Genomic DNA, 23,693 nt, shown 5'->3' on the forward strand with positions numbered 1-23,693 from the left:
TGAAATACACTATTCCATGTTGGGTACTGTTAGTCAGTACTGACCCCAACTGGCAAGTTGAGATACTGTGGATTCAAATGATCATGTTCATGTAGTCTGCTCTCAAGACTGGGGATGTTGAAGTTGTGCCTTACATACAACATATTTATTATGTGACCACTGAAACTAAAGTCTGATAATAAGCATGCCACTTCACTTCATGGACATTTATGGCAACAGTGTCATAGACAGTTTCTCGCTGTTGTTCTTGTCAAACAAAAAGCACCTATATTTAACAGGTTATGCATGCCAAAGGCCTGAGAATAATAGGCTAATTAAAAAAAAAAAAAAAACGGCAAATACAAGATTTGTTTGCAACATATCAACCTCACACACAAATCAGTTAATTTGTGGTTTCTATGAATTTCTTTCTTCTTTTTTTCTTTTTTCTTTTTTTAAGATGAAGATAAAAGAAAAGCGTTTCTTATGTTGTAAAGACGTTTTAACTACAACAGAAGGAGGAAAAGAAGATGATGATGATGATGATGATGATGATGACGGGAGTGATGATGATGATGATGCTGATGGTGGTGATGGTGATGATTCTGGCGCTTACGCTGTCACCAAAATGTCAAATGCGTGATTGGTTTAATGGTGCCAGTGGATGCGGCGAGGGACGTCATGATTGGCCCGCAGGTCCGTCACTCGTGAAAAAGCCGGTACTGGGAGGCGGGCGCTGAGCTGGATTTTCTCTGTGGTTTTCTTCAAGATGGCGGGGCTGCGAATGAGTCCTTGTGGTGGCTCGTCGAGAATAAAATAAGTTAGTGAGGTAGTTAGGCGCCTAGTAGGAGACAACCGGGTCACATTTATCGGTGAGTATTTATTTAACTTATACCTGGCTGTTTTTGGTCTAGCTGGCAGTTTTTGCAGACGTAGACATCCGCACACTAGCCCTTACGGTTGCTAGCTAACGTGTTAGCATGGATGTTAACGTTACCAGGGGCCCGCTGTGCAGCTGCACACAGCACAGATGCGCCAAAACGAGCTCATTCCCCATTTTATTGTACAACGGCATGGCTTGTCATTTGAACCTGAGCAAACGTGAATCATATTCCGGGGTAAAATGACCAGCACTTAACGTTTAAGCCATTCGTTAAGTTACTCTTAGAAGTACGTTAAATGTTGTACATTTTTACACTGTTAGCCATGAAGTTGTAGTAACTGACATTTTTGCTCTCCCTGGTCTTTTCTTCTAGCTCCCAGAAGATCCCACTGGAGGATGAGCAGTGCCTAGATCCCATATTAAGCTGAATGCATTGTGATTTCCAATAATTGAGACAGTGATTCTGAAAGCTGTCTACATTAATGAAAAGAACAATGTAGTCAGCTTAGCATTTTCACCTCTGGTACGTGGTCTATACAGGGATGTGCTTCTGCATGCATTCTGGGTTTAGATAAGAAGGAAGTTAATCAACAGGTTAGATTTTTTTTAAATTAAACACTAGTCTGTATATGAAGTAGTTGTTAATACACAGGAAATGGAGATAGATGATGTTCTACCCCCTCTCCCCTTGGAGCCACCTGATGATTTTGGCCAAGATGAGGGCAGAGCACCTCCACCACCTCCCCTGCAAACGTCCAGTGACGCAGAGGTAATGGACGTTAGCTCTGGTGGTGATGGATACACATACACCCCAGGGGACGGGGAAGCCCCACCACCGCAGCCCCTCAGCAAGGGCTCAATCACTTTCTGTAGCCACCTCTCAGACGAGGCAAATCCCAACCCACCATGCCCCAGAACAGCCCGCCACGCTCCCCCGGTCACTACGTTTCTACCCGAACTCAAGTTGCTCAGAGACGTTAAGATTAGCGTAAGCTTCACGGAAAGCAGCAATAGTAAAGACAGAAAGGTTCTGTACACAGGTGAAGGGCAGGAAGGAGGAAGTGATGATGGCTTAGACGGTCTGAATGGTGAGTTGCATGACTGGACTAATGAGCAGGAGGTAGCTGAGAGCAGCTCTGGAGCAGGAAATGCAGGCAGATCAGAGGAGGCTGAGGTAGACGCGGAAAACAAGGTTGAGTTTGCTGTCCTGGATGAGTTGGATGACTTCTATGACAACTTCCTGGATCATGACGATGGAGATAATGGCGGCTTTAAGTCTGAGGTCATAGTTCAGCAGGAGCAAGCAGATGAAGAGGCTGGTCCGTATCCCTATGAGGTATGTTTGTTTATGTCTGTTTATCCCTTGTTTCTGTCAACAGCATGCCCGATTGAACTCAATTGTCAAACAAAAATATTGTACACTTCATGGAGCTCGCACAGAGCAGTTGTTAAAGGAAAAAAGAAAAAAAAGGACATTATCAGGGCAGCGCCATTAAATTACAACCCTCCCTTTCATTTCAGTGAGACCACTGAGTTGGCACAGTGGGGTGCAGGATGAACAGTATTTAAATAATGACTACTACATGCCTGGATAACAATCGAGAAAGCACCCCCATTAACCTTGTTGTGTTTGTGCCAAAGACATTGTTTGTAGGTGTCAGATGAGATCATACGTCATCAAAAGCACTACTAGTTGTAGTCATGGAGATTATTTAAATTTCCTCTATGCTGCTTTATGACACCTCTTAAAGCAGCTGAATACCATTAGAGTTTAGAGCCTTCAAAGCATTAAAAACTGAACAATATGAAGTTGTGACATCAGTCGGTACAGGAAAGGTTGTACATTGTACTTGTATGTATAGTGGAAAATAGCTGAAACCACTGCTACTAATAAAGTAACAATATAGGCTATTGAAAGAAATACTTATTATGGAGTAAGTATAGCTGGTGCTGAATCAAACCCAACGACTTAGAGAAAAATGACAAGTGAATTTCTGATTTTGTGGTTTCACATCACTTGAGAAATTCTGCGCATTGATATGCACAGCAGGTTAAGCCTTGATAAAGTTTCATCATAATGGGGCTCCAGACTAATTTTCTCAGTTGGTTGCACCAGCACATGTTCAGGTTGCATATAACATATTTCTTCATGAAGGAGACTCCTCACCTTTACTTGTGTCAAAGTAAATGTCAAATGTATCACTATTTTTTTGTAATGAAGTAGCTAAAGTACAGCTAAAGTAAGCTAATAATGAATGAGGAGAAAGTTGCAGAGTGCAGAGCGTCACACCTGCCTGTGTGCACATGGCCTGAAAATTAAAATTCCAGCAGAATGGGAATAAATGAATAGAATTATGGGTATTTCTCACTTTGCCCCGATGATGTGAGGAACTTGCCGTCTTTTCTGTCTGTGTGCGCTCGGCCCTGAATTGTGCAGCGACCTTAAACTTACCACAGAACACAATGATTTTACTGAGTGTTAAATTGAGCCGTTCACACCGTCAGACTGTGTATATGCTATAAAGTCTACTGACTGAGAGATTTAATGTTAAAGTGTGATATTTTAGGATATTTAAATAGTAGACGAGAAACTAAGCAGGATTATCCCACTGGCTATGCTACATTTTTACCTTAATTAAAAAGCTCCAGAGCAATTGTGATATATATAAATACATGACTTGTGACTTGTTACAAGTGAGAATGGAGGCTCTCTGCCTTCCACCTGGCGTCTCATGGCTGAAAACCAACCTTGCAACATCAGTGTAGTATTTGGTCACCGTCCCAGCTCTTGTCTCTGCGCACCGCGACACAAACGCGCTCCGTGACCCTGTTTTTATGATAGTTAAGACTACACAAATACACAGTTGTAACATCATATAATATAACGTTGACCATTTAAAAGAAAAGAAGAGGGAGGGATTCAATCTGGTTCTAACAGGTTTTGTGCTGCAAGTTTTAGGTTAAATTGTATATGGTAACAAGGTTACAGTTGTTTGCTTTGCTTTGCACTCATACCACATCCACAGGCACTGGGTGAACTCAATGTCTCTGTCTGCACCTGCATTCTGATCAAATGCAGCTACAGAGAGACTGAGTCAGTGAAGGAAGAACCAAATCAGCTAATGAATAATGATCAATCATTCACATATATGCACATGTGTAGAATTTTCAATTCACACAAAAGATTGTCACGTGTGTGTCTATTGTGATGGCTGCTTGGAGCCCTGCTTAAAGCAGCCTAATTATAGAGAATTGTTTGTTTTTTGTTTAATTCTGTTTTGTATTACTGAAATGAGAAGTGAGATGCTCAAAGAGGTTAGTGCCACTTTTAATTTCTTCTTTTTAAATTCTGAGTTTCCTTTTGACACAAAAGTAATCAATTGTAATCAAAAGGAGGGTCTAACTGCTAAATGTATGATTTTATTTGTAGTAGGTGTTTATGAGTCCAGTATACTCTATTTCTGAATCCAGGAGTATTTCATTTTTATGCCCTCAAATGGAGCAGATAATTTTTGTTGTAGTTGAGGACTGGTTATGGTTTCATCTACTTTTTAGTTGATGCATCACAGTTTAAGTTTCCTCTCAGGTGATGCATTCAAAAACTCCTTTGATACTGGTGACGCATCCTTTTCTCCCAGCCTTAAACATTGACTCTTCCAGGAGGAGTTTGACAATGATGTTGATGCTCTGCTGGAGGAGGGCATGCCGGTCCCCAAAAAGATGCGCCCTGCAGAGGACAAATATGGCGGGGACAGTGATCATCAGTCAGATGGCGAAGGAGGTGTTCAGCCAATGATGACCAAAATTAAGACTGTCCTGAAGAGTGAGTGGTGGGTCCGTCTGTTTAAGGGTTGGGCAAAGACCTTGGTGTAGGATGTGGTTTCTGTTGTGTGGAGCAGAACATGATACGTGTAACATCAGTTGCATTTATGTAAATGAAGTGACCTGATAAAGTAATAGGATTACAGTGTGTTTTTAATTTAAAATCTTGTGTTACATAAAATGATAAGGTTCCCCAGGGAACTCTTTTTGCAAAAATGTTAAGCTCTTCACAGTCAAAGTGGATAACCAGTTACTCCCCTTTTTGTTGTATATCTTTGAAATAATCTATACTAAAATATCTTACTGTTTCTCTCTCTTTGTCATGAAAGTGTATGAATAACTTAACATGAGATAGTAACATTGTAATTATTGCCTGCACTTAACACATGTATTTCCCATTTGCCAGGTCGGGGGCGTCCACCCACTGAGCCTCTACCAGATGGATGGATCATGACATTCCATAACTCAGGCATTCCAGTCTACCTGCATCGAGAAACCAGAGTGGTTACCTGGTCCAGGCCCTACTTCCTTGGGACTGGCAGTATTAGGGTAAGATGAAACACAAGCCACATGTCTAAATAAGCTGTAGTACTGAATAGTGATGGGGTTTTGATTCATCATTGGATCAGTGCTCATTTATGTCAACTCTCCCAACAGAATTTTAAGAGATGTTTAGTTTGTTTGAAGCTTTTGTGAGAGTTCAAGGAAAGGTCACGAACATTTTGTTATGAGTTATATAGAGAGCAACAGGTCTTTTCAGGTCTTAAACAGGACAGAATGTCCCTCAGTTGCTAAGCATTGGTGGGCAGGGCAGCATCCTTCCATCTTGGTAAAACTGCATGTCTGACTAAAAGAGAGGCAAACGACAGTGTTCATCATTTGTTTGTTTCCTTTGTTGGCATTAATGCAGAGAGAGCAGAGCACAAGAGGGTTGGAGTCAAAGTCACAATTGAGGATTATGGATAGGACTTAGAAAACAAGCTAGGTTATGTCCAGTTATACCATGGTCTGGGTGAATACTCGATTCTGATTGGCTGCGGCGTGTCCATTAAAAAATGATAATGGACACCCATAAAGACGTTCAAATTGCCTGATTACGGTTCTAAATATAACTGCGCAGGCTCAAATGCTCAGCACATCATGACACTGGAGTCTGTAAACACACAAGCGGTAAGAAGTGCACTCGCCTTCTGAAATAAAACTTTGTGTCACGTAACATTTAAGCCAACACCTCGCCTCCCTTCACTGATCAACTATCAGGCTGCAGCAGAGTCGCTGTGGCTCTACCCTGCGGCCACAGCGGGTCTCTCTCTTTTTCTTTTTTTTTTTCTTTTTTTTTTTTCATTGCCAACGAGAGATATTAAATAGTCCGCTCAGCCGCTTATTGTGAAAAACGTATTATTTTAACGGTAAAAACAACATTATAGGCTGCTCTTTCGGTCGCACAAGTAAACTTTGTTGTGCTGTTTCTGTTTTTCTTAACTACACAATGACAATAAAATGATTTGATTTGATAGTATTAGTAATTGATTTAATATTTATTTCGTAAGTGACCATGGTATAAGCGGGATAATGCCCTTCAAGGTGTCTGATTATCAGTAATTAATGGACTTCGCGGAAGCAACCGGTTCAAGCCTCCGCGTCATCCATTAATTTCTGATAGTGGACACCTCGAAGGGCATTATCCATTACTTAATTAGTGAGACTTTACTCCTTTTACATTTGAAGTGATGCTAATGTTGACACAGTTTGTTAAAAAAAAAAATGCCCCTCTTAATTTCTCTCACAGAAACACGACCCTCCCACCAGCAGCATCCCTTGCCTACATTACAAGAAAATGAAGGAGGTGGAGGAAAAAGAACTGAACGGAGATGCGACTCATAACGCAGAGGAGTCTCCAGTCAAGCCCAGGCAGGAAGCAAACGGAGAAGACGGAGCAGGCAAGTCAGACACTGCAGCTGAGGATCAAGACGGCGTCCCCCCCTCTGTTTTGACTGATGCCGCCCCAGACGGAGAGGGGACTGCCGACAACAGCCAGCAGGCTAAAGAGTCCCATCTTTTTGAGATCGCCCAAGGAGCGTTAGGACAAGTCAAGGCCAAGGTGGAGGTGTGCAAGGACGAGTCAATAGGTAAGGATTGTCATAGTACTGGTACTACCGCTATACCATGTGTTAGCTCTGGTGACAACTTGTCAGCAAGCCGTTTGACATCGAGCAATGCCACTTTGTAAAACCCTCCCCAGAACTTGAAGACTTCCGCCTGTACCTGGAAAAGTGCTTTGACTTTGAACAAGTCACTGTAAAGAAGTTTCGCACCTGGGCTGAGCGAAGGCAGTTCAACAGAGACATGAAGAGAAAGCAGGCCGAGTCAGAGAGACCTATCCTACCCGCCAACCAGAAACTCATCACGCTGTCAGTCCAAGATGCACCCACTAAGAAAGGTGAGTTATGAAGAGACACAATTCATGTTTATTTTTTATTACCAGCAATGACTGAATCCATTAATACTTTTTAGTTTTTAGTATTGAATGAGTAGCCTGTTTAGCTAAATGCACTATACTGCATCTGCGTGACATAATTTTTGGCCATAAAATTTTTTCCATATGCCTGTCAAACTACAAAGATTTATCACTTTGTTTGTCTGAACTCACTCACGTTGCTGAAGGAACTTAATAACCGTCATCTTGTATATCTCTTTTTTTGCAAAAGCCTGGAACTCAAAATCAAGTGATAATATGCTGCTACATGTCCTATTAGTGTTTTATTTTATTTGCTGATGGATTTCAGTTCTTTTTTCCTATATTTTCTCAACAGAATTTGTCATCAACCCCAATGGAAAGTCTGAAGTTTGTATCTTGCACGAATATATGCAACGTGTCCTCAAGGTCCGACCTGTTTACAATTTCTTTGAATGTGGTAAGTACTTTAAAGGGGGCATCAGCTTACTGTCTCTTGATAAATGTGTGTAAATCTGCCCAGTATTCCTTTTTGTCATCTACAACCTGGCCCACATTTGCCATATCCTCATCGCCAGTCTATGTGCATGTTTGCCCATAAGCACACAAATCTATTGCTGTTACCTCTTATAAAGGTTTGTTATTCTTTGTTCCTCACAGAGAACCCAAGTGAACCCTTTGGAGCATCAGTCATTATAGATGGAGTAACTTACGGCACAGGAACTGCAAGCAGTAAAAAACTTGCCAAGAATAAAGCTGGTAATTCTTTTTTTTGTTTTAAAGTACTGAGCTATGCAACTGGTATTAAACATAAGTGATGTATTATAGAGTTCATCTCCTCTCACAGCCAGTTGTCTCTGTGGCATCTTTCAATACATATTCTGGTAAAGTTGCATGTTGTAATTTGACCTGCACTCACTGATAATGTGATGTCCACTGCAGCTCGAGCCACACTGGAAATCCTCATCCCTGACTTTGTGAAGCAGACCTCGGAGGAGAAGCCTGTTGAAGGCGATGAACTGGAGGTACTGGTTTCTCCTTCTTGATAGTGACTCTTACTCTGAATCATTTTCAATGACATGAAACAGATTAAAGCTCACCTCTGAAGCTACAAAACACAAGCATTGTTAAGGAGAAAAAATAGACAATTTTCCCTTAAAGTTACTGCATTTAAAAAAAAAATATATATATATATATATATATATATATATATATATATACACAACAATGATAACATTTAATTTGTTCTATTTTGCAGTATTTTAATCATATCAGTATTGAAGATTCGAGGGTGTATGAGCTGACCAACAAAGCAGGACTACTTTCGCCATATCAGATTCTTCATGAGTGCCTTAAAAGGTAAGAAAGTGAACTTTTATGAATGTTTGTGGTTGTGTAAGTTAAAGCCTCTTATCTGTTGCTAGTATTACAAAGTTTAAGCATCTTCTTAGAACCAAGGAGTCAGGTTGGAGATAAACATTGAGAAAATGTATTTCTTGGTGTTATTTGCAGAAATCATGGGATGGGAGACACCAGCATTAAATTTGAGGTGATCCCTGGGAAAAACCAGAAGAGTGAATATGTGATGACATGTGGGAAACATACTGTGCGTGGCTGGTGTAAGTAGACCCTGATCCTCATCACAACAAAAATCAAACTTTCACATTACATGATGCATTTCAATGAAAGTGAAGTGTTCCTTGAATTGCCTAGCATGTAAACAGTTACAATTAATATTGAACCATGACAGATATGTAATGAGAATCGAATGAATTGGGTATTGGAGCCTTCAAAATAGTGGTACTGATGTTTGATATACACCTGTTTAGGTTTTATTCAACTTTGGTGAAGTTCATGCCAGAAGCAACAAATCAATGTCAATGTTCTCTCTTATTTTGTATGTTAACTGTGTTTTCCAACAGGCAAGAACAAGAGGGTTGGTAAACAACTAGCATCTCAGAAGATTTTGCAGATGCTTCACCCCCATGTCAAGAACTGGGGCTCATTGCTGCGCATGTATGGTAGAGAGAGCAATAAGATGGTCAAGAAGGTAAATAACCTGCTCAGCCACTATGAAGTGTCAGATCATAGAAAGTTTGGAAAGTATTTTAAAGAGAGATTTTGTTAACTGCTCTTTGGTCAGACTGAATTATATATCTGTGTAGATGATAATTGTATTTATGATGATGATGTGAATTTGTTTTCCATCTCAGTGTGATGCTTGCCAACAGAAATTATGAACTGCCAAGCCTAAAAAGAAAAAAAAAAGCAATTAAAATGTCTCTTCAACATAAAAGTCTCTCACTGCAGTTAGTTGGAGCTTTGGCTTTTTGTCAGATTGTCAATTGCAAGTGCAGTTATTGGTTAGAACAGTTAATTGGTATGTTACACACTGACTGCCACATCACACAGCAGACAGTCAGACTTGAATACACCAGTATTTGACTTGTTACACAATGTTTTGCAGGAGAGCTCGGACAAGAGTGTGATCGAGCTCCAGCAGTTTGCCAAAAAGAACAAGCCAAACCTTCATATCTTGAACAAACTGCAAGAAGAAATGAGGAAGCTGGCCACGCAGAGGGTGAGCAGACTTTTGTTCTGTACAGTGCAGAAGTTTTAAAAAGTAAACTGTAACTCTAGCAGCTGTGAAACATTTATCACTTGTTTTTCTTGTTTTGAGTGAAGGGCTTCTGGCATCAAGTTGAGGGTTGTCTGTTTTTGATATGCACTCATCCTTTCATCTTTGGCCACGGACCTGAGGGGTGTACTCTGTGAACACTGGAAGTTCTCTCACTAGAGCTCATCTGAGGAAAGACGAGGTGGTCGTTTTCATCTAGATAGAACACAGAAGTTCATCTGCCAAACAGTGAATCTACAGGGTTTCAATTAGAGGGTGTGAGGTTGTCTCTGTTGTAGCCACACTTGATACTTGAGGCTGTAAAGACGAGAACATTGTTACACAGTGTAGCTGTCGGTCCCTGCTTGACAAATGACATCGTCGCTGCCAGTATTTGTATATTTCTGAATGACTGAGCTTTCTTTATAAATCTACTCCTCATGTATCATTGTTTTTTGTTTTGTTTTTTTTACCAGGAGGAAACTAGGAAGAAACCCAAGATGACCATAATGGAGTCTGCTCAGCCAGGGAGCGAGCCTCTCTGCACTGTTGACGTTTAAGTCTCGGAATCACTGATGAACCACAGCACTGAAAACCCCAGTCACTGTCAAGACTCGTCACACACCATCCATCACTTAATTATGCATCACTAAGATCTAATGGCAATATAATTAGACATTGACCTGGCCAGTAGAGCGGCTTGCTTTCTTCATTCACCTATATTGGATCAGCCGGTAGATTTAAAGGTAGGATTAAATGCACTAACAGACCCTAGAGCAAATATCGTCTACCTCTCTAGATGCACCCTCACTATGGCACTAGGAAAAAACAAATCACCCAGGGTGCAGAGAAGTTAACATGACTTGACAACATACAAACCACATCGGAATAAAAATGCATGCTTCCTTGACTGCAAAAAGCCACTACTTGGTTGGTTTCGTTTTGAAGTGACGTTTTTTTCAACAGCCGCAACATTTTAGTACCAGCACCTCTTAGTTTTGTTTGTGCTTCAAGTATTTGAAAGGGACTACTAATACTTGTGTATTTATTCCATTCGTTTAATTGGGAAAACAAAGTTACTTGTCCATGGGATACTTTAATGGTAGGTGTTAGATATTTTGGGTGAAACACAAATTATGCCCATTTTGTTTATCTTCGGAATGGACAGTTGCTGTCTCGGTTTGCACGATTTTAAAAACATGCGTTGTGAAGTGATCACTATTCAGAGCTATTGTCATGCACATGCACACGTGTCCTGTTAGATTTTCTTTTGTTGATAATGCTGTTGGTACCGAAATAACTGCTTTTATCACTCCTTGTATTTGGAGGGAGTTGACGCCTTTTTACTTTTGTTGTTGTTTTGTTGTGGCAATACAACAAATTAGACCTGCTGGGGCCACAGAGTATAGTAAGGTAAAAGATCGCTTCTTAGTTTTTTGTCTAGCTTCTTTTTAAAGTATTAATGCCATGCACACCAACTAACCACTTCATACATTTCAGTTGCTTTTCATTTTTTGGTGCCCTTAAAAAGAAAACCCCGTTGGCTACATGTTGCCTTAGTTAATCCATTTCATGAAGGGCTCAGAGTATATACAGTACATTGGACCTAAAAACCCTTCGGCAGGAAGTGGAAAGACCAAGCCCCCTTTACCTGATAAAGCATTTATTGTTTAGTCAATTAGTATTTTTAAAAACAACAGCCTATAAAACAAAATTTATGGAGAAATGCCTACAGCATGTGCAGATTTTTAAGACTCATCTATATGGATTGTGTATTTTGTTTGTGTACGTTTGCCATCATTGTGACACACGTTCAGACTTTTTACCAGTAGAATACATTTTACAAGAGGCAGCCTTGCTAAATTTAGTTGGCACACTGACATGAACAAAATGCGATCGAGTCATTGAGTCCAACACAAGCTGATGAAACTGTGTATACCAAAGCTTACATACAGTCTTATGCATTTTATAGAATACTTAATGTTGCTGCAAACTGTAAACATCTATAACACAGGAAAATACAGACATGTTACTTGCTGGAACAAAATAGAAAACTGCTGTGCATTCGGTCAAGTATTTGGTCTGTGCTTTTTCTACAAAACATAAAAGTACACGTCACAGTTTAAACACCAGGCTGTTGTGACATTGTAGATTGCTTTAAGAATGTGCTTTTGCCCTATGTGCGTGTTGTCCTGCCAAGTGTGTGTCAGTGTGAGAAGACCGGAAAAAGAATTACTGCTTTTAGATGTGTTACTGTTGAGTACCAATGAACTGTTTGAGATGTTGCCTAGAAAATGAAGTATGTATTGCAACCTGAGCTCCATGAATTTTGTGATACTTGTTATGCAAATAAAAAATGTCTTGACTAATGATGAGAAGAGATTTGTTTTATTCAGTCACATGAGAAAAGAGGAAAAGGTGGAGCTATTTATTCCGTAGTTCTGAGTGTCATCCTGCCTAACAGTTGGACCAAGTATAGCATACTGAAAACTGCCACTTAAATCTAAGTAGCTGTATGGTCTGAAGACATAGCCAACACAAATTCAAACTAAACTAAAAAGCATTGCAGATACAGTCCATAAAGCTCAGTTAAACAAATATAATACAGTGCTTACTGTAATAACTAATCGTTACAAAAAAAATTAATTCTGCACCATGACATAAGAGGACTTCACTGTCTGGATGAACGGGTCCTTTCAATAGGAAATGACAGATGAAAGAATGTTAGCATTAACGTGTGGTACTGAGTCCGTGCATACAGTTCTAGTATGGAAACCCATGCTAGCTGTAAAAGATCTGTTTTTTTTAAGACTTAAGAGCCTGTCTCTTCCTTATTTCCACTGTTCTGCTGTTGCTGGGAATTATAGTCCACTCTCTCAAGCAGCAGAAGCATCTCAACGTGCATGGTCTGAGGGAACAGATCCACGGCCATGGCTCGTACAGGACGGAACGGGGCTCCATGAACTCTGTTGGATGGTGCTCTGCACAGACTAAAAGAAAAAATGCCAACGTAAAATTTATTATTTTATAGAACTGGTCACTTAAAAGCACAGCTTCATATTTTCATGTACCCATGATGTACCAATAACACTGACAGCCAAAAAAGCAGCCAAATTAAAATATGAACTTACTCAATGAAGTTAGTCATGGCTGCCTTTGCATTGCAGGCCACATAAACCAGCCTCTTCAGGTGCTCTGCTCTCCGGATGGCAAGTATCACCTTAGAATCTGTATCAAATTAAAACAAGTATTTGTAATGCAACACATCCTAAAGCAAATTAAAATGCATTTTCAGGTTGAGGCTGTTCACTCACGTAAGCCAGCCCTTGGCGGGTCCACAATGGCTGTGAGGTTGGGTGACACAAGAGCGCCGAGAATGTTGGGGAAGACGTCCTCGGCTTTTCCACAGTGAAACTCAATGTTACTAAGACCTTAAAATACAAAAAGGGAGAAGTGACTAGGCAATCAAACAGGAGGAAAATATACAGCATGGCTAGAGTGGACAAAGAATAAACTACAACAGGATGATTCAGTTCAGAGAAACATGGTACCCAAACACTTAAACCCTCTACATCTTCACATTTTTTCAGGGAAGATAACAGTAAAAAAACAAACACATCTAATCATCAATTACAATACAAACAATTGTGTTACTATTCTGACAGTAAAGTATGAAAGTTCAGAGTCATTAGCAGAGGTGTGATGTCATCTACTGACTTACCATTCAGCTTTGCATTAACTTTGGCATCCTCCACTGCTTCCTGGCACATCTCAATCCCAATCACTTTCTTCACCCTCTGGAGACAAAAGTCACTTACAATTACAAACTTGCAGTTGTGCAAATCCACCAACCAAACAGGTTGCAGGAAATGTGGTCACAATTCCCCACAATCTCACTCTGCCCCTGTCACATGCTCATCTTTCTTCAACATACTGATGATGACAAGCAAATTTCCTTGTCTGCTGATGGATAACAAAGGCCACTATACAGTACGTCAGTGCTGGGTGTCTGCTGACTTGTGTGGAGTTATTCTAACCCAGAGTGTCCAAAAGAAGCAATTTATGCAGCGAGAAGATGAGCATAAGATTACCTTAGCCAGAGAGATGCCAATGGTTCCCGTCCCGCAGCACACATCCAGCAGCGTGCTGTCCTGATCCAGCTGGGCCCACTCCCCCACAGCAGAGTACAGCACCTCTGCAGCGCCAGTATTCACCTGCCAGGTAACACACACTTGAGCACCTGTTGCACATAGTTTTTTTTTCTTCCTGACATAGCTGTTAAACGGCCATACACAAACACAGCTGGAACCATCTTTTATGTGTGCATTTTAAAGGGATAGTTCGACATTTTGGCAAATTGGCCCATTGCCATAATCCCTATAGTTTTAGGAGTAGGTTTTTAATTGTCGGTGCAAGCTATTTTCAGAACGGCGAAGCAGAGCCGCAAGCTGCTCAGAACTACACTACGGAGGCTAATGGGATTTCTTGGTTTCCCTCATCAAACTACTACAAATACACAATCCAACAACTCCACAACGCTCTGGTGGACAAGTTGTGACCTGCACATTCACCACGCTGTGAGATAATAACACAACGTTACGAGACAAGAGTTGTTTTTGAGGTAAATTCATGCAAAACCGCTGACGCGCGTTTCTGTCAGGGACAGTTTTTCGGCAAGCAGTCTCTGCATTTGCCTCAATAACAACTCTGTCTGGTAACGTTCCGTTATTATCTCATAGTGTGAATGTGCACGTCACAACTCGTCCACCAGAGCGTTTTAGAGTTGTTGGATTGCGTATTCGATGAGTTTGATGAGGGAAACCAAGAAATCCCATGAGCATCCGTAGCGTAGCTCTGGGCAGCTCGCGGCTCTGCTCCGCCGTTCTAAAAAAATAGCTTGCACCGACAATTAAAGGTAACAAACCTACTCCTAAGACTATGGGGATTATGGCAATGGGCTAATTTGCCAAAATGTTGAACTATCCCTTTAAAATAAAATATGAATGTAAACACAAAGTATGATTTTGCAAGGGGAGAAAGAGCATGTGATTGTGAAAATCTTCTCACCTGGAAGAAGGAATGAGGGGATACCCGAAATTTTAGACCCAGCAGTTCTTCATGAATGCAGTTCTCTCCACCCACCAGTTCACAGGGCAGGTCCTCTGGGTTGGGAGATTTCCTTCACACCCAAAAACACAGGTTCAGATGAATAAACTTGCATAACTGTGTCGACTCTCAGTCATTCAATGCATTCTTTCTCACCTTTGACCCTCTCTGACGAAGTACAGAGACGTTACGCCACTGTCTTTCCCCTCTCCCTCTATGAAGTGCTTCCTCATGGAGCTCTTCAGAGCATCCAGTTCCTCCTCTTCAAGTTTCTAAGAGTCATTGAACAAGCGAAAGATGTCAAAGGGTGAAATCTAACAATCTGTGATTCATGTGAAAAAGTTCAAATGAGAACATTTCATCACCTGTGGATTGAAGAACACCACAGCCATGGCTTCTTTGGTCCTTGTAGTCCGTACGGTCAGCTGCTTCCAGTGTCCTTCATATGTCTCAGGACTGTACACCGAGTATGGGGTGGTCCTGTTTACAAAATTAAAATGAGATCGGATACAATACAAGAAATATGTCTGTGAGAACGTGGTGGTCTTGGCACACATTAAACAACTATGACGCAATAATACCTGATGAATTTCTGAAACTGGCTGACCACGCTCTTGGCCTGGGCTGAGACGTGACAGGACTCAGCCGGCCCCACCACAGCACAGGAGCCTCCTTTGTATTTCCCCAGGCGGAAGCCGATGGTCTTGTCCTCACCGTCCGCACCCACTGAGATGAGGAACTCACACTTGTTTCTATACTCTGTCTGCCATGATAGAGACAGGATCAGGGGGAGATTAGACACTGATCTGTTTCAACATCTGAGAAATGTTATGAAATATTGTAAGGCACTGACAGCACCTAATAAAACTGGGTACTGTTTTTTAAATATAGAATAGTGACACAGTGAAACTTCTGAATATTGGACCCTCAGAAGAATGAACATTTTATAACACGCTGGAAATGTGATCTAATGGTATTCAAGTATCAAAGCTGAATTTATTAGTTAATTAAGTAACCGATTTAAAACCATGTATTGTTACTGTCTTATTTGCAACCCTTGCTGTATTGAAATTTTATTGTTTGGTTGTTTTTGCTCTTGTTGGTTGTACTGTTGTTTGTTTTGTTCTAATTGTACATCTGTTGTATGTGAATGTATTCTGGTCTGGTTTGAAATAAATTATGGAGAAAAAAAATATGGAAACTGGAATTGGCAGCAGTTATGATAACTGTAAATCACTGTGTTCTGGCATGTGGTTAACTAAACAATTTGATAATAAGACCATGAAAGTAGGGCTGGTCAATGTGACCTCTAAGTAAAAGGTTTGGTAAAGCATCTTATGTGGATCACATGTAAAATAAAAGCCCACTTATAGAAGAGATCTAAATATGTACCAGTGTAGGAGACGGTTTAATAGTTTCCAGGGGACAACACATTTTGTTGTATTTCCCTTTCTGCGCGAAGAGCCAGGGCAGCATCGCTTTGTTAGTGCCTCCAATCTCTCTGAAAAGGAAACAAGCATTTACCATGATGATGTGGATCATTTCAATAAATAAGAAAAAAAATAAGATGATCAAAGTTGAAGCTATTGTTAGTAAATGTCAGGCGCTACATGGCATCAGTCAAGATTTAGTGTTGCTATCAGACAACACCTACAGCTGATATGGTGTGACTCCATATAATTGACACCACCTACTTGGCCAGCCTCTGCAGGACCCCCACCACCTCCTGCTCCTTCCTCCTCAGCTGCTCCTCATAAGGCACGTTCCACAGAGGAGTCACCACGTTGGCTATCTGCACGCTGAGCGCCTCCTCTTCCTCGCTCCCCTCGGCCCGCTTGGCCGGAGGCTGCCCTCCTGCGCCCTCTCCTTCCTCCTGCCTCCTCTTCCTCAGGATGGGGTCTACTTTGGGCTTGGCCAGCTTGACGCTCAGCACCTGGCCCTTCCACTGCATGCCGTGCACCATCTTCATGGCCTTGTCGCGCTCCTCCTCATTCTTGAAGGTGACAAAAGCAAACGTCTGTTTGCCGAACAGCTTGATTTTGTGCGGGTTGAGGCCGTGCTTGCCCAGGAACTTCTTCAGGTCGCTGAAGCCGACAAACTTGGGCAGATTCCTGATCTCCACTTTGAAGATCTCAGAGGTGAACAGGTCCTCTTTGATGTAGCGGTACTTGCTGGGGTCAGAGGCTGCCTGGCTCTCTCCCTCAGCTTTGACATCAGACGCTCCATCCTGGTTGCTGGAGGCCTGTGGGGGTTTCTCCTCCTCTGAGGGCTGGGTCTCAGCCACGGCACCGGCACTGACATCTGCCATCACTCTGCTGGGTGGGAAAACAATCCAGTTACTGCACTTATCTTTTATTCACACACACCATATATGAAAAAAAAAAACTTACCGGTATATCAATCAATCAATATACTTTTTGTGTCCTTTTAACGACTTGTCACGGTTTATGAAACTTTGTAACTCTTTAGAACTCGTCACAGTTTTAAGCACTAGAAGAACCGCTGCTGGAGCGACTACAGATAAAACAGTGATATAACTGCATGAACTGCTGAACAGAGTGGATCTGTATCTGTCTGTCACGTAGACAGCTCACTCAGCTACATCACCGTACATATGTCGACTAAAAACTGAGATGGATAATTCATTGACGTCGCGCTCTTTCCGCTCCGTCACCATCTGTTCACTGCCCAACAATACACACTAATACACACTTTACTACACATCTATATGTATTTATACTCTGAACGACAGAGTACTTCGAAACGAGTCCACATACTTCCAGTGAGCCTTACCTCTTCAGCTCCACTTTCGGTTCTGCTTATCGCTCACGCACAGGGCGCTGCCATGATGATTTGACCATGTGGAGGATGAACTTTGAACTTTGTTAAAGTGGTAGTCCCTATTTTTTTTAACAGTCTATGGGTAGTCCACATTTCGGGGCTCGAGCTTTGTGTGTCTACGTTTTCATAGCTACATTTAGATGGCTAAATGGAAAGCAGAAAATATTACACTTGTAATTTTCAACAGGCCTATTTAGAGAGTTGCTGTTGATTCATCCTGAAATGACTGATTGTTATGATTTGCAATAGCTTTCAGTCAAATACAATGATCTCTCACTACTGCAGCTCGTGATGGCATTAGGTTGAAATCAGAAAAACCCATAACATCACAGAAATATACACATAATAAAAATAAAATCTAGTGGAATTCCTTCCTACTTAAATTTAGTCTTTGCTCAAATGCTGCATTTTACTCATTACAAGCGAATAGAGAAATGCGCATGGGGATGAGGTCCATAGAGGCTCATGTAGCTCATTTCAATAAAAGCATGACACATACAGATCTTTGTTGCATTTGTTGCACATGTGTGTGTCCTCCACTCCTAGTGTCGCTTACTTCGTCTCAGTTTGACTTCTTGTTTTCATACATTTAATTATGCCCTTACACTTATGTGCAATTCTACAATATTGTGAAGTGGGCACCGTTCAAACTGTCACCTTTTCTGATTGACAATCACAAAGTATATAAGAGAAAGCTCGGTGTGTAGAGAGCCACGCTCATAGAGAAAAAGTCCCATCCTGATGGGGAGAGGCGGTGCACTCCGTCACAGTGGGCGCGGGCATGCGTAGGAAATTCGGCGCGCGAAAGCTGTAGCAGGAAGTGAGTGTAGCTGAAGCAGGGAAACGGCGGCCAGTTTGGGATTTGAATCTATCAAACTACTTCCATAATCTACAAACATCTACATTAATATGGCAGACCCGAAGGTGAGGTCACACGTTTTAGGTCATCTAATATGTTGTGGCTGCTTTGAAATGTGAATTTTGCGACGATGGTCGTATTTAACGTGTCATAATTCGTCAAAGTTTGTCAAGGGAGAATGCCGACAATGATGTTGTCCCTGGTGATGCTAGAAAAGCTAATCAGTGTTTATGCAAGGCTGGGAGATGAACTGTACGGTCCAGAAGTGTTTGACATGCAGCTAGAAATATCTAGTGATATTTTTACACTCCGGGACATTTCCTCGGAGTTAGCGTTGGTTCGCATAGAAGTCCTAAAGAGTGTGCAGCCAGTCAGCATGTTAGCATTAGCCTCTTATCCTGCTCGTAAACGAGAGACAACGGACACAGAGCTGAGAAGTTCACCGAATTATCGCGGCCGTCAGTCGATTTAACGGGGAGTTTAACAATACGTGTGCAACCTGCTGGCCAAAGACAATAAGGTTAGCTAAGTTAGGTCTCCTGCCTTTGTCTGGCCAGCACAACCGTTGCTAACACTAGTTGGCTAATGTGAGCTAGCAGGGCGCTGGACAGTTAACTCCATGTTGTCGGACAGTTAACGGTAACAAGTTCGACGTTGACTTAAGTTGCAGTTGCCCTGGAGATTGTGTCACCCCGAGTCCTCTTCATTTCTCCGTCAGCTAGTAACTACACGCCGCGGTGCGAGAAGCCCCAGCCATTAGCTCCCGACTAGCCTGCTGGTCAGAGGCCTCGTTATCAGGCTAGGTAACTTCACAATGAGTTGTATAGGCAAAACAAAGTTGAACAACTATTTGTTAACTTCATTGACGTAAAATGTAACTCCGTTAATAGCAGAATGTGTAAATGCCCACCTGCTCATTCAAGCCAGCTGCCCAATTAGACGAATTGTGCGGCCATTGCGTTGTTTAAATTTCAGGATGAGTAATGCAGCTTACCCCCGTTAGCTGAGTCGCAAAGAGCGCTACATAGTGATAGCGCTAACTCACTATAAGATCATAAGCGTAATAAACCAGGAGTTTGCCGCCTTGACGGAAAAGAAAATCTCACGCAATTACGTGTTAACTTAACGATGCTACATGACTATTCACATAGTACTCGTCACGCATTGTCACTGGTCACGAAGCTGCACACTTGAAACAGTAATCGTCTTTGTTTTCAGTTCTTTTTGCGTGAAGAATAACTGTTATATGTGGCGTGGCCATATTGGCTATATGTTTTTTATTCTTACATACACAAACGTGAGAACGTGTTACACGAAATGGCATTAAAGATGCTTGGCTCAGCAACAGTGATGTACAAAAGGCTTTGCCAATTCCCCCTCACAAAAGCTATACTTAACCAATGAGCTCTTAAATCCCTCTATTGAAGCATTCATGGCCCGTTGGTCAGTCATCAGAAGTTAGTTTGTGCCAGACAGTTTGAAGAGTCTGAGCTAACATGTGCCTGGATACTTTAAACTCACTCTGAACAATCTACACATGCAAATGGGTTTGGTTGGGGGTTAATTTAATTACTACTTTTCCTTTTAGGACCAAGAGGACCATGATGCCACTGCAGATAGCACAGAGGAATCAAATCACGATCCCCAGTTCGAACCGATCGTGTCCCTTCCAGAGCAAGATGTGAAAACATTAGAAGAGGATGAGGAGGAACTTTTCAAAATGTAATTTTTTAAAACGGTTTTAATTTGTTCGCTCATTTTTGTCATACAGATGTTACCTAATAAACACATAAATGGCCTGCATGTGACTATTTGGTAAGCATGTACATTGGTATCTTCACATAGCACAGCATCATATTCATTAAGTGTATTGTGGTTTTCTCAGGCGGGCTAAGCTATATCGTTTTGCCTCTGAGAACGACCCCCCAGAGTGGAAGGAGAGGGGAACAGGTGACGTCAAACTGCTGAAACACAAAGAGAAAGGCACAATCCGCCTCCTGATGAGGAGAGATCGGACCTTGAAGATTTGTGCCAATCATCACAGTGAGTCAAGTTTGCCATAATAGATAGGATAGTTGTTAGTACTATAAAGGAACAAAACAAAGAAATCCCGATATGTATTGTAGTCTACTTTTATATAGCAAAGCCTTATGTTTCCTGAAGCACAAGTGTATCCGTACTACAAATACTCAAACTATGATGATGTTACCAGTTGACTTAGATCTGTAAATTAGTTTGCTGTATTTATTTCCTTAAACAGATTCCAATGGGGATCAAAACATATCCGAACACACAGTTAAAATTGATTTTTTTTTAAACTATAGAAATAACCATTTGCCATAATTAGAATCATGTGTGTCTGACACTTATCCCACAGTTTATATGGCTATATAGTAATTATTCTCTCCTGTAAACTTTAGTTACGCCTATGATGGAGCTGAAGCCCAACGCTGGCAGTGACAGGGCGTGGGTGTGGAACACACTAGCAGATTATGCTGATGAATGCCCCAAGCCTGAACTCCTGGCAATACGCTTTTTAAACGCAGAAAGTAAGTATTTATACATCTAAACCAATATTACACTGGAAAGCCTGACCAGATGCTGTTTTTGGTTTCGGCTGTGAGACTCTTGGTTTTCTAAATCAAAACCAACTTCTTTTTTTACTGGTTTTCCTCCATTCCTTCAACGGTGCAGCAGCTGGATTATGGGAATATATAACAACTCTGTTCTGTTTACAGATGCCCAGAAGTTCAAGGGGAAGTTTGATGAGTGCAAGGAGGAGGTCAGAAAAAGTCTAGAGAGCACAGGTATGTAAAATTTGAAGATTTTTTTTTTATTATTGATTATCAATTTAAATATGCCTTTCAAAAATGTGTAATTTAATCCATCCACTTGCTACTACCTAACAGTTTTGATGATGCAGACTCACTCTGTTCTTTGCTGCTCCTCCAGCCTAGAACTTTTTCTGTCTGCTACATGAACATGCAGAATGTAACACTTAACTGGCTTTCTAAAAGGCTGGTGTCATTATGTTCTGCTACATGACAACAGACCTTTTAGGTTAATATTTTTTTCTAGTCTGACCTCAGCAGCAAAGATGTATAATAGTCGTTACATTAGTGACAAACAAGCATCCCAGGCAGACATTTAACTGACTTGAACTGTGTTCAGACTTTCTAGCTTCATCTTACTTTATTGTTCATTTCATTGTTTTGCCCTAGGCGACACTGATACTGCAAACAAGGTAGCAGAGAAGCTGGAGGAGCTCTCCGTAAAAGACAAGGCATCAGAAGAAAAGAAGGAAGAGGACAAAAGTGAGAAGAAAGAAGATGAGAAAAAGGAGGTGAAGGCTGAGGAGAAGAATTGAGAACCAAGAACTTGCTTTGCTGATCTTCAAATTATCAGTTTTCCTCTTTTTCTACAATAGACTCTGAACGAACTGAATTTGGACACTTGCATATTATTAGTTTTTTTTTTTATTCTGTTTTGCCTCAAGATCACAAGTCCTTGATGCCACTGAGGAGAAAAATACAAGATAGAGAATTTATGACAAAAAGAAGCCCTTCCCCTCTCATCCTTTACCCTCTTTGCATCGTGTAATGCCACACTTTCCATCTTTGTCACCTACAGTTCAATGTTACATTTGAGAAACTGTGAAGAGGCTTGTGATAGTGATAATTCCCACATTGGGTTTTTCTGTTGTTTTGTTATCTGAAGCAGAGTTTGTTTGTAGGGGGAGAGGATAATGTAGCCTGCTTGTTAGCAGCACAGGGTCAGGGACCAGGCATTATGGAGGTGCATTATTAATATAAAATCCCATCATTCATCTCAGTGGGCCTTCTCAACCTGTCCACTGTCTATGCTTCCACTGTCAGAAACCGCAAATAAGATGAAGACCTCTCAGTGGATGCCTTGTAGAAATAGTTGGGTCTCAGCTCCTTCTTCCATCAGTTCTGCTAGAAACTGACTAGAAGAGGAATTCCCTCCAGACATTAAGGGGAATCAGATGCATGCTGCACATCGGTGTGCACTGATAGCTGACTGATAGATCAGATGCACTTAGCTAAGCTTATTTTTCCTTTTGTTTTAAATATCAGAAAACCATGAAGTCCAAAGTGAACGGTTCATCAGAGTTTGGTGCAGCTACGCTCTGACTTAAGTTTCTGACCAGGAAACCGAGTTTGTATTCTTTAGATCATAACATTCCCAAACTTTAAAGCATGTAGAGTATATGTAACAGAGTGTGCCCTATCTGATCTGTGTGCTCACCTCCCTCTCCTTTTCTTTCCACTAATTAAGTTCTTAACCTTGCCTCTAAAGTCCATCTAAGTGCCAGTGCATCTGTAAATACATGTATATGGATGAAATGTTACTTCTCATTTGCACTCAAATGATTTGAAATGTTTCCTCCACCTTCGAATAAAAGCTGTCAAAGACCACATGTTTGCAGTCATAGAAAAATCACTTATTTCCTGGGAAAGCTAATGATTGAATGTGCACATATAAATAATGCTGCTTATTTATTTAAACAAAACTGCTCAAACGAGATTGTGAAACTGGTTGGATGCAAAATATCAATCCTTGATTGATGAAGATTAAGTGGTTGCTGTGATAAGACAAGCAGCTATGTGAGTGTGCAAGTATTTGACCATTTCATCAAGAACCAACCTCATTCACTCAAAGAGATGGAAACTTTATTTACTCTTCAGGTCACTGGGAAATATTTCCTCTTCACAAAAATAGGAACGCATGTACATTTATAGTATATTCTATATTTTGATACATTTTCTAGTTGAGTTTCAGAAAACAAAAATCACCTTGTGGCTGATAGACCAGTTTCATTGCTCACTGTCAGGAATGGTCCCTGACCTGCAGTGATGTCCATCCCAAAAACAAGAACATTGGACTATTGGCAGTCATCTGAAAGAGGAATGACATCGACAGTGTTTTTATATGTGGTCAAACCAGGGTCTGAAAATGATCACAGACTGGGGTATGTTGGGGGCAAGTCAGCAGCTAACGGTCTGCTCAGGTATTTAAGATGCTCCTGTTGGCTGTTTGACTGACTCATGTAAAAGTAGCCCTGTGTACCTCAGCCTTAGACCAAAAGCAATTATTAACAATTCAGAAA

General features: G+C 41.1%; 3 protein-coding genes across 5 annotated transcripts; 2 read left to right on the forward strand and 1 right to left on the reverse strand.

Annotated features, from left to right (window-relative positions):
- The first annotated feature begins 524 nt into the window (after window positions 1-524).
- On the forward strand, window positions 525-12,128 carry dgcr8 (DGCR8 microprocessor complex subunit). The gene is made up of 14 exons (XM_083979454.1): window positions 525-851; window positions 1,236-2,198; window positions 4,523-4,685; window positions 5,091-5,233; window positions 6,474-6,813; window positions 6,927-7,124; window positions 7,498-7,599; window positions 7,800-7,898; window positions 8,082-8,164; window positions 8,398-8,498; window positions 8,652-8,758; window positions 9,062-9,189; window positions 9,607-9,720; window positions 10,233-12,128. Exons 2-14 carry the CDS (start codon window positions 1,518-1,520, stop codon window positions 10,314-10,316), a joined length of 2,343 nt encoding a protein of 780 aa, XP_083835580.1. The 5' UTR covers window positions 525-851; window positions 1,236-1,517; the 3' UTR covers window positions 10,317-12,128.
- An 11-nt stretch (window positions 12,129-12,139) lies between these two features.
- Window positions 12,140-19,515, reverse strand: trmt2a (tRNA methyltransferase 2 homolog A). Of its 3 annotated transcripts, none has more exons than XM_083979455.1 (12): window positions 19,473-19,515; window positions 16,557-17,177; window positions 16,255-16,363; window positions 15,444-15,625; window positions 15,228-15,342; window positions 15,019-15,134; window positions 14,824-14,935; window positions 13,848-13,970; window positions 13,478-13,553; window positions 13,071-13,187; window positions 12,888-12,984; window positions 12,140-12,746 (listed from the first exon to the last, which is right to left on the reverse strand). In XM_083979455.1, the coding sequence occupies exons 1-12, from the start codon at window positions 19,478-19,480 to the stop codon at window positions 12,569-12,571; spliced, it is 1,854 nt and encodes a 617-aa protein (XP_083835581.1). In that variant the 5' UTR covers window positions 19,481-19,515; the 3' UTR covers window positions 12,140-12,568. The 3 variants fall into 3 exon arrangements, with proteins under 3 accessions (XP_083835581.1, XP_083835582.1, XP_083835583.1); XM_083979456.1 differs by lacking the exon at window positions 19,473-19,515 and adding an exon at window positions 17,656-17,720; XM_083979457.1 differs by lacking the exon at window positions 19,473-19,515 and adding an exon at window positions 17,656-17,676 and having other exon boundaries at window positions 16,557-17,174.
- Window positions 18,494-23,001, forward strand: ranbp1 (RAN binding protein 1). Its single transcript, XM_083979464.1, has 6 exons — window positions 18,494-18,627; window positions 20,151-20,284; window positions 20,448-20,605; window positions 20,983-21,111; window positions 21,301-21,369; window positions 21,784-23,001. Exons 1-6 carry the CDS (start codon window positions 18,613-18,615, stop codon window positions 21,927-21,929), a joined length of 651 nt encoding a protein of 216 aa, XP_083835590.1. The 5' UTR covers window positions 18,494-18,612; the 3' UTR covers window positions 21,930-23,001.
- The last annotated feature ends 692 nt before the right edge of the window (window positions 23,002-23,693 follow it).

The sequence above is a fragment of the Trachurus trachurus genome, assembly GCF_905171665.1.
Source record: "Trachurus trachurus genome assembly, chromosome: 9".
Taxonomy (NCBI): Eukaryota; Metazoa; Chordata; class Actinopteri; order Carangiformes; family Carangidae; genus Trachurus; species Trachurus trachurus.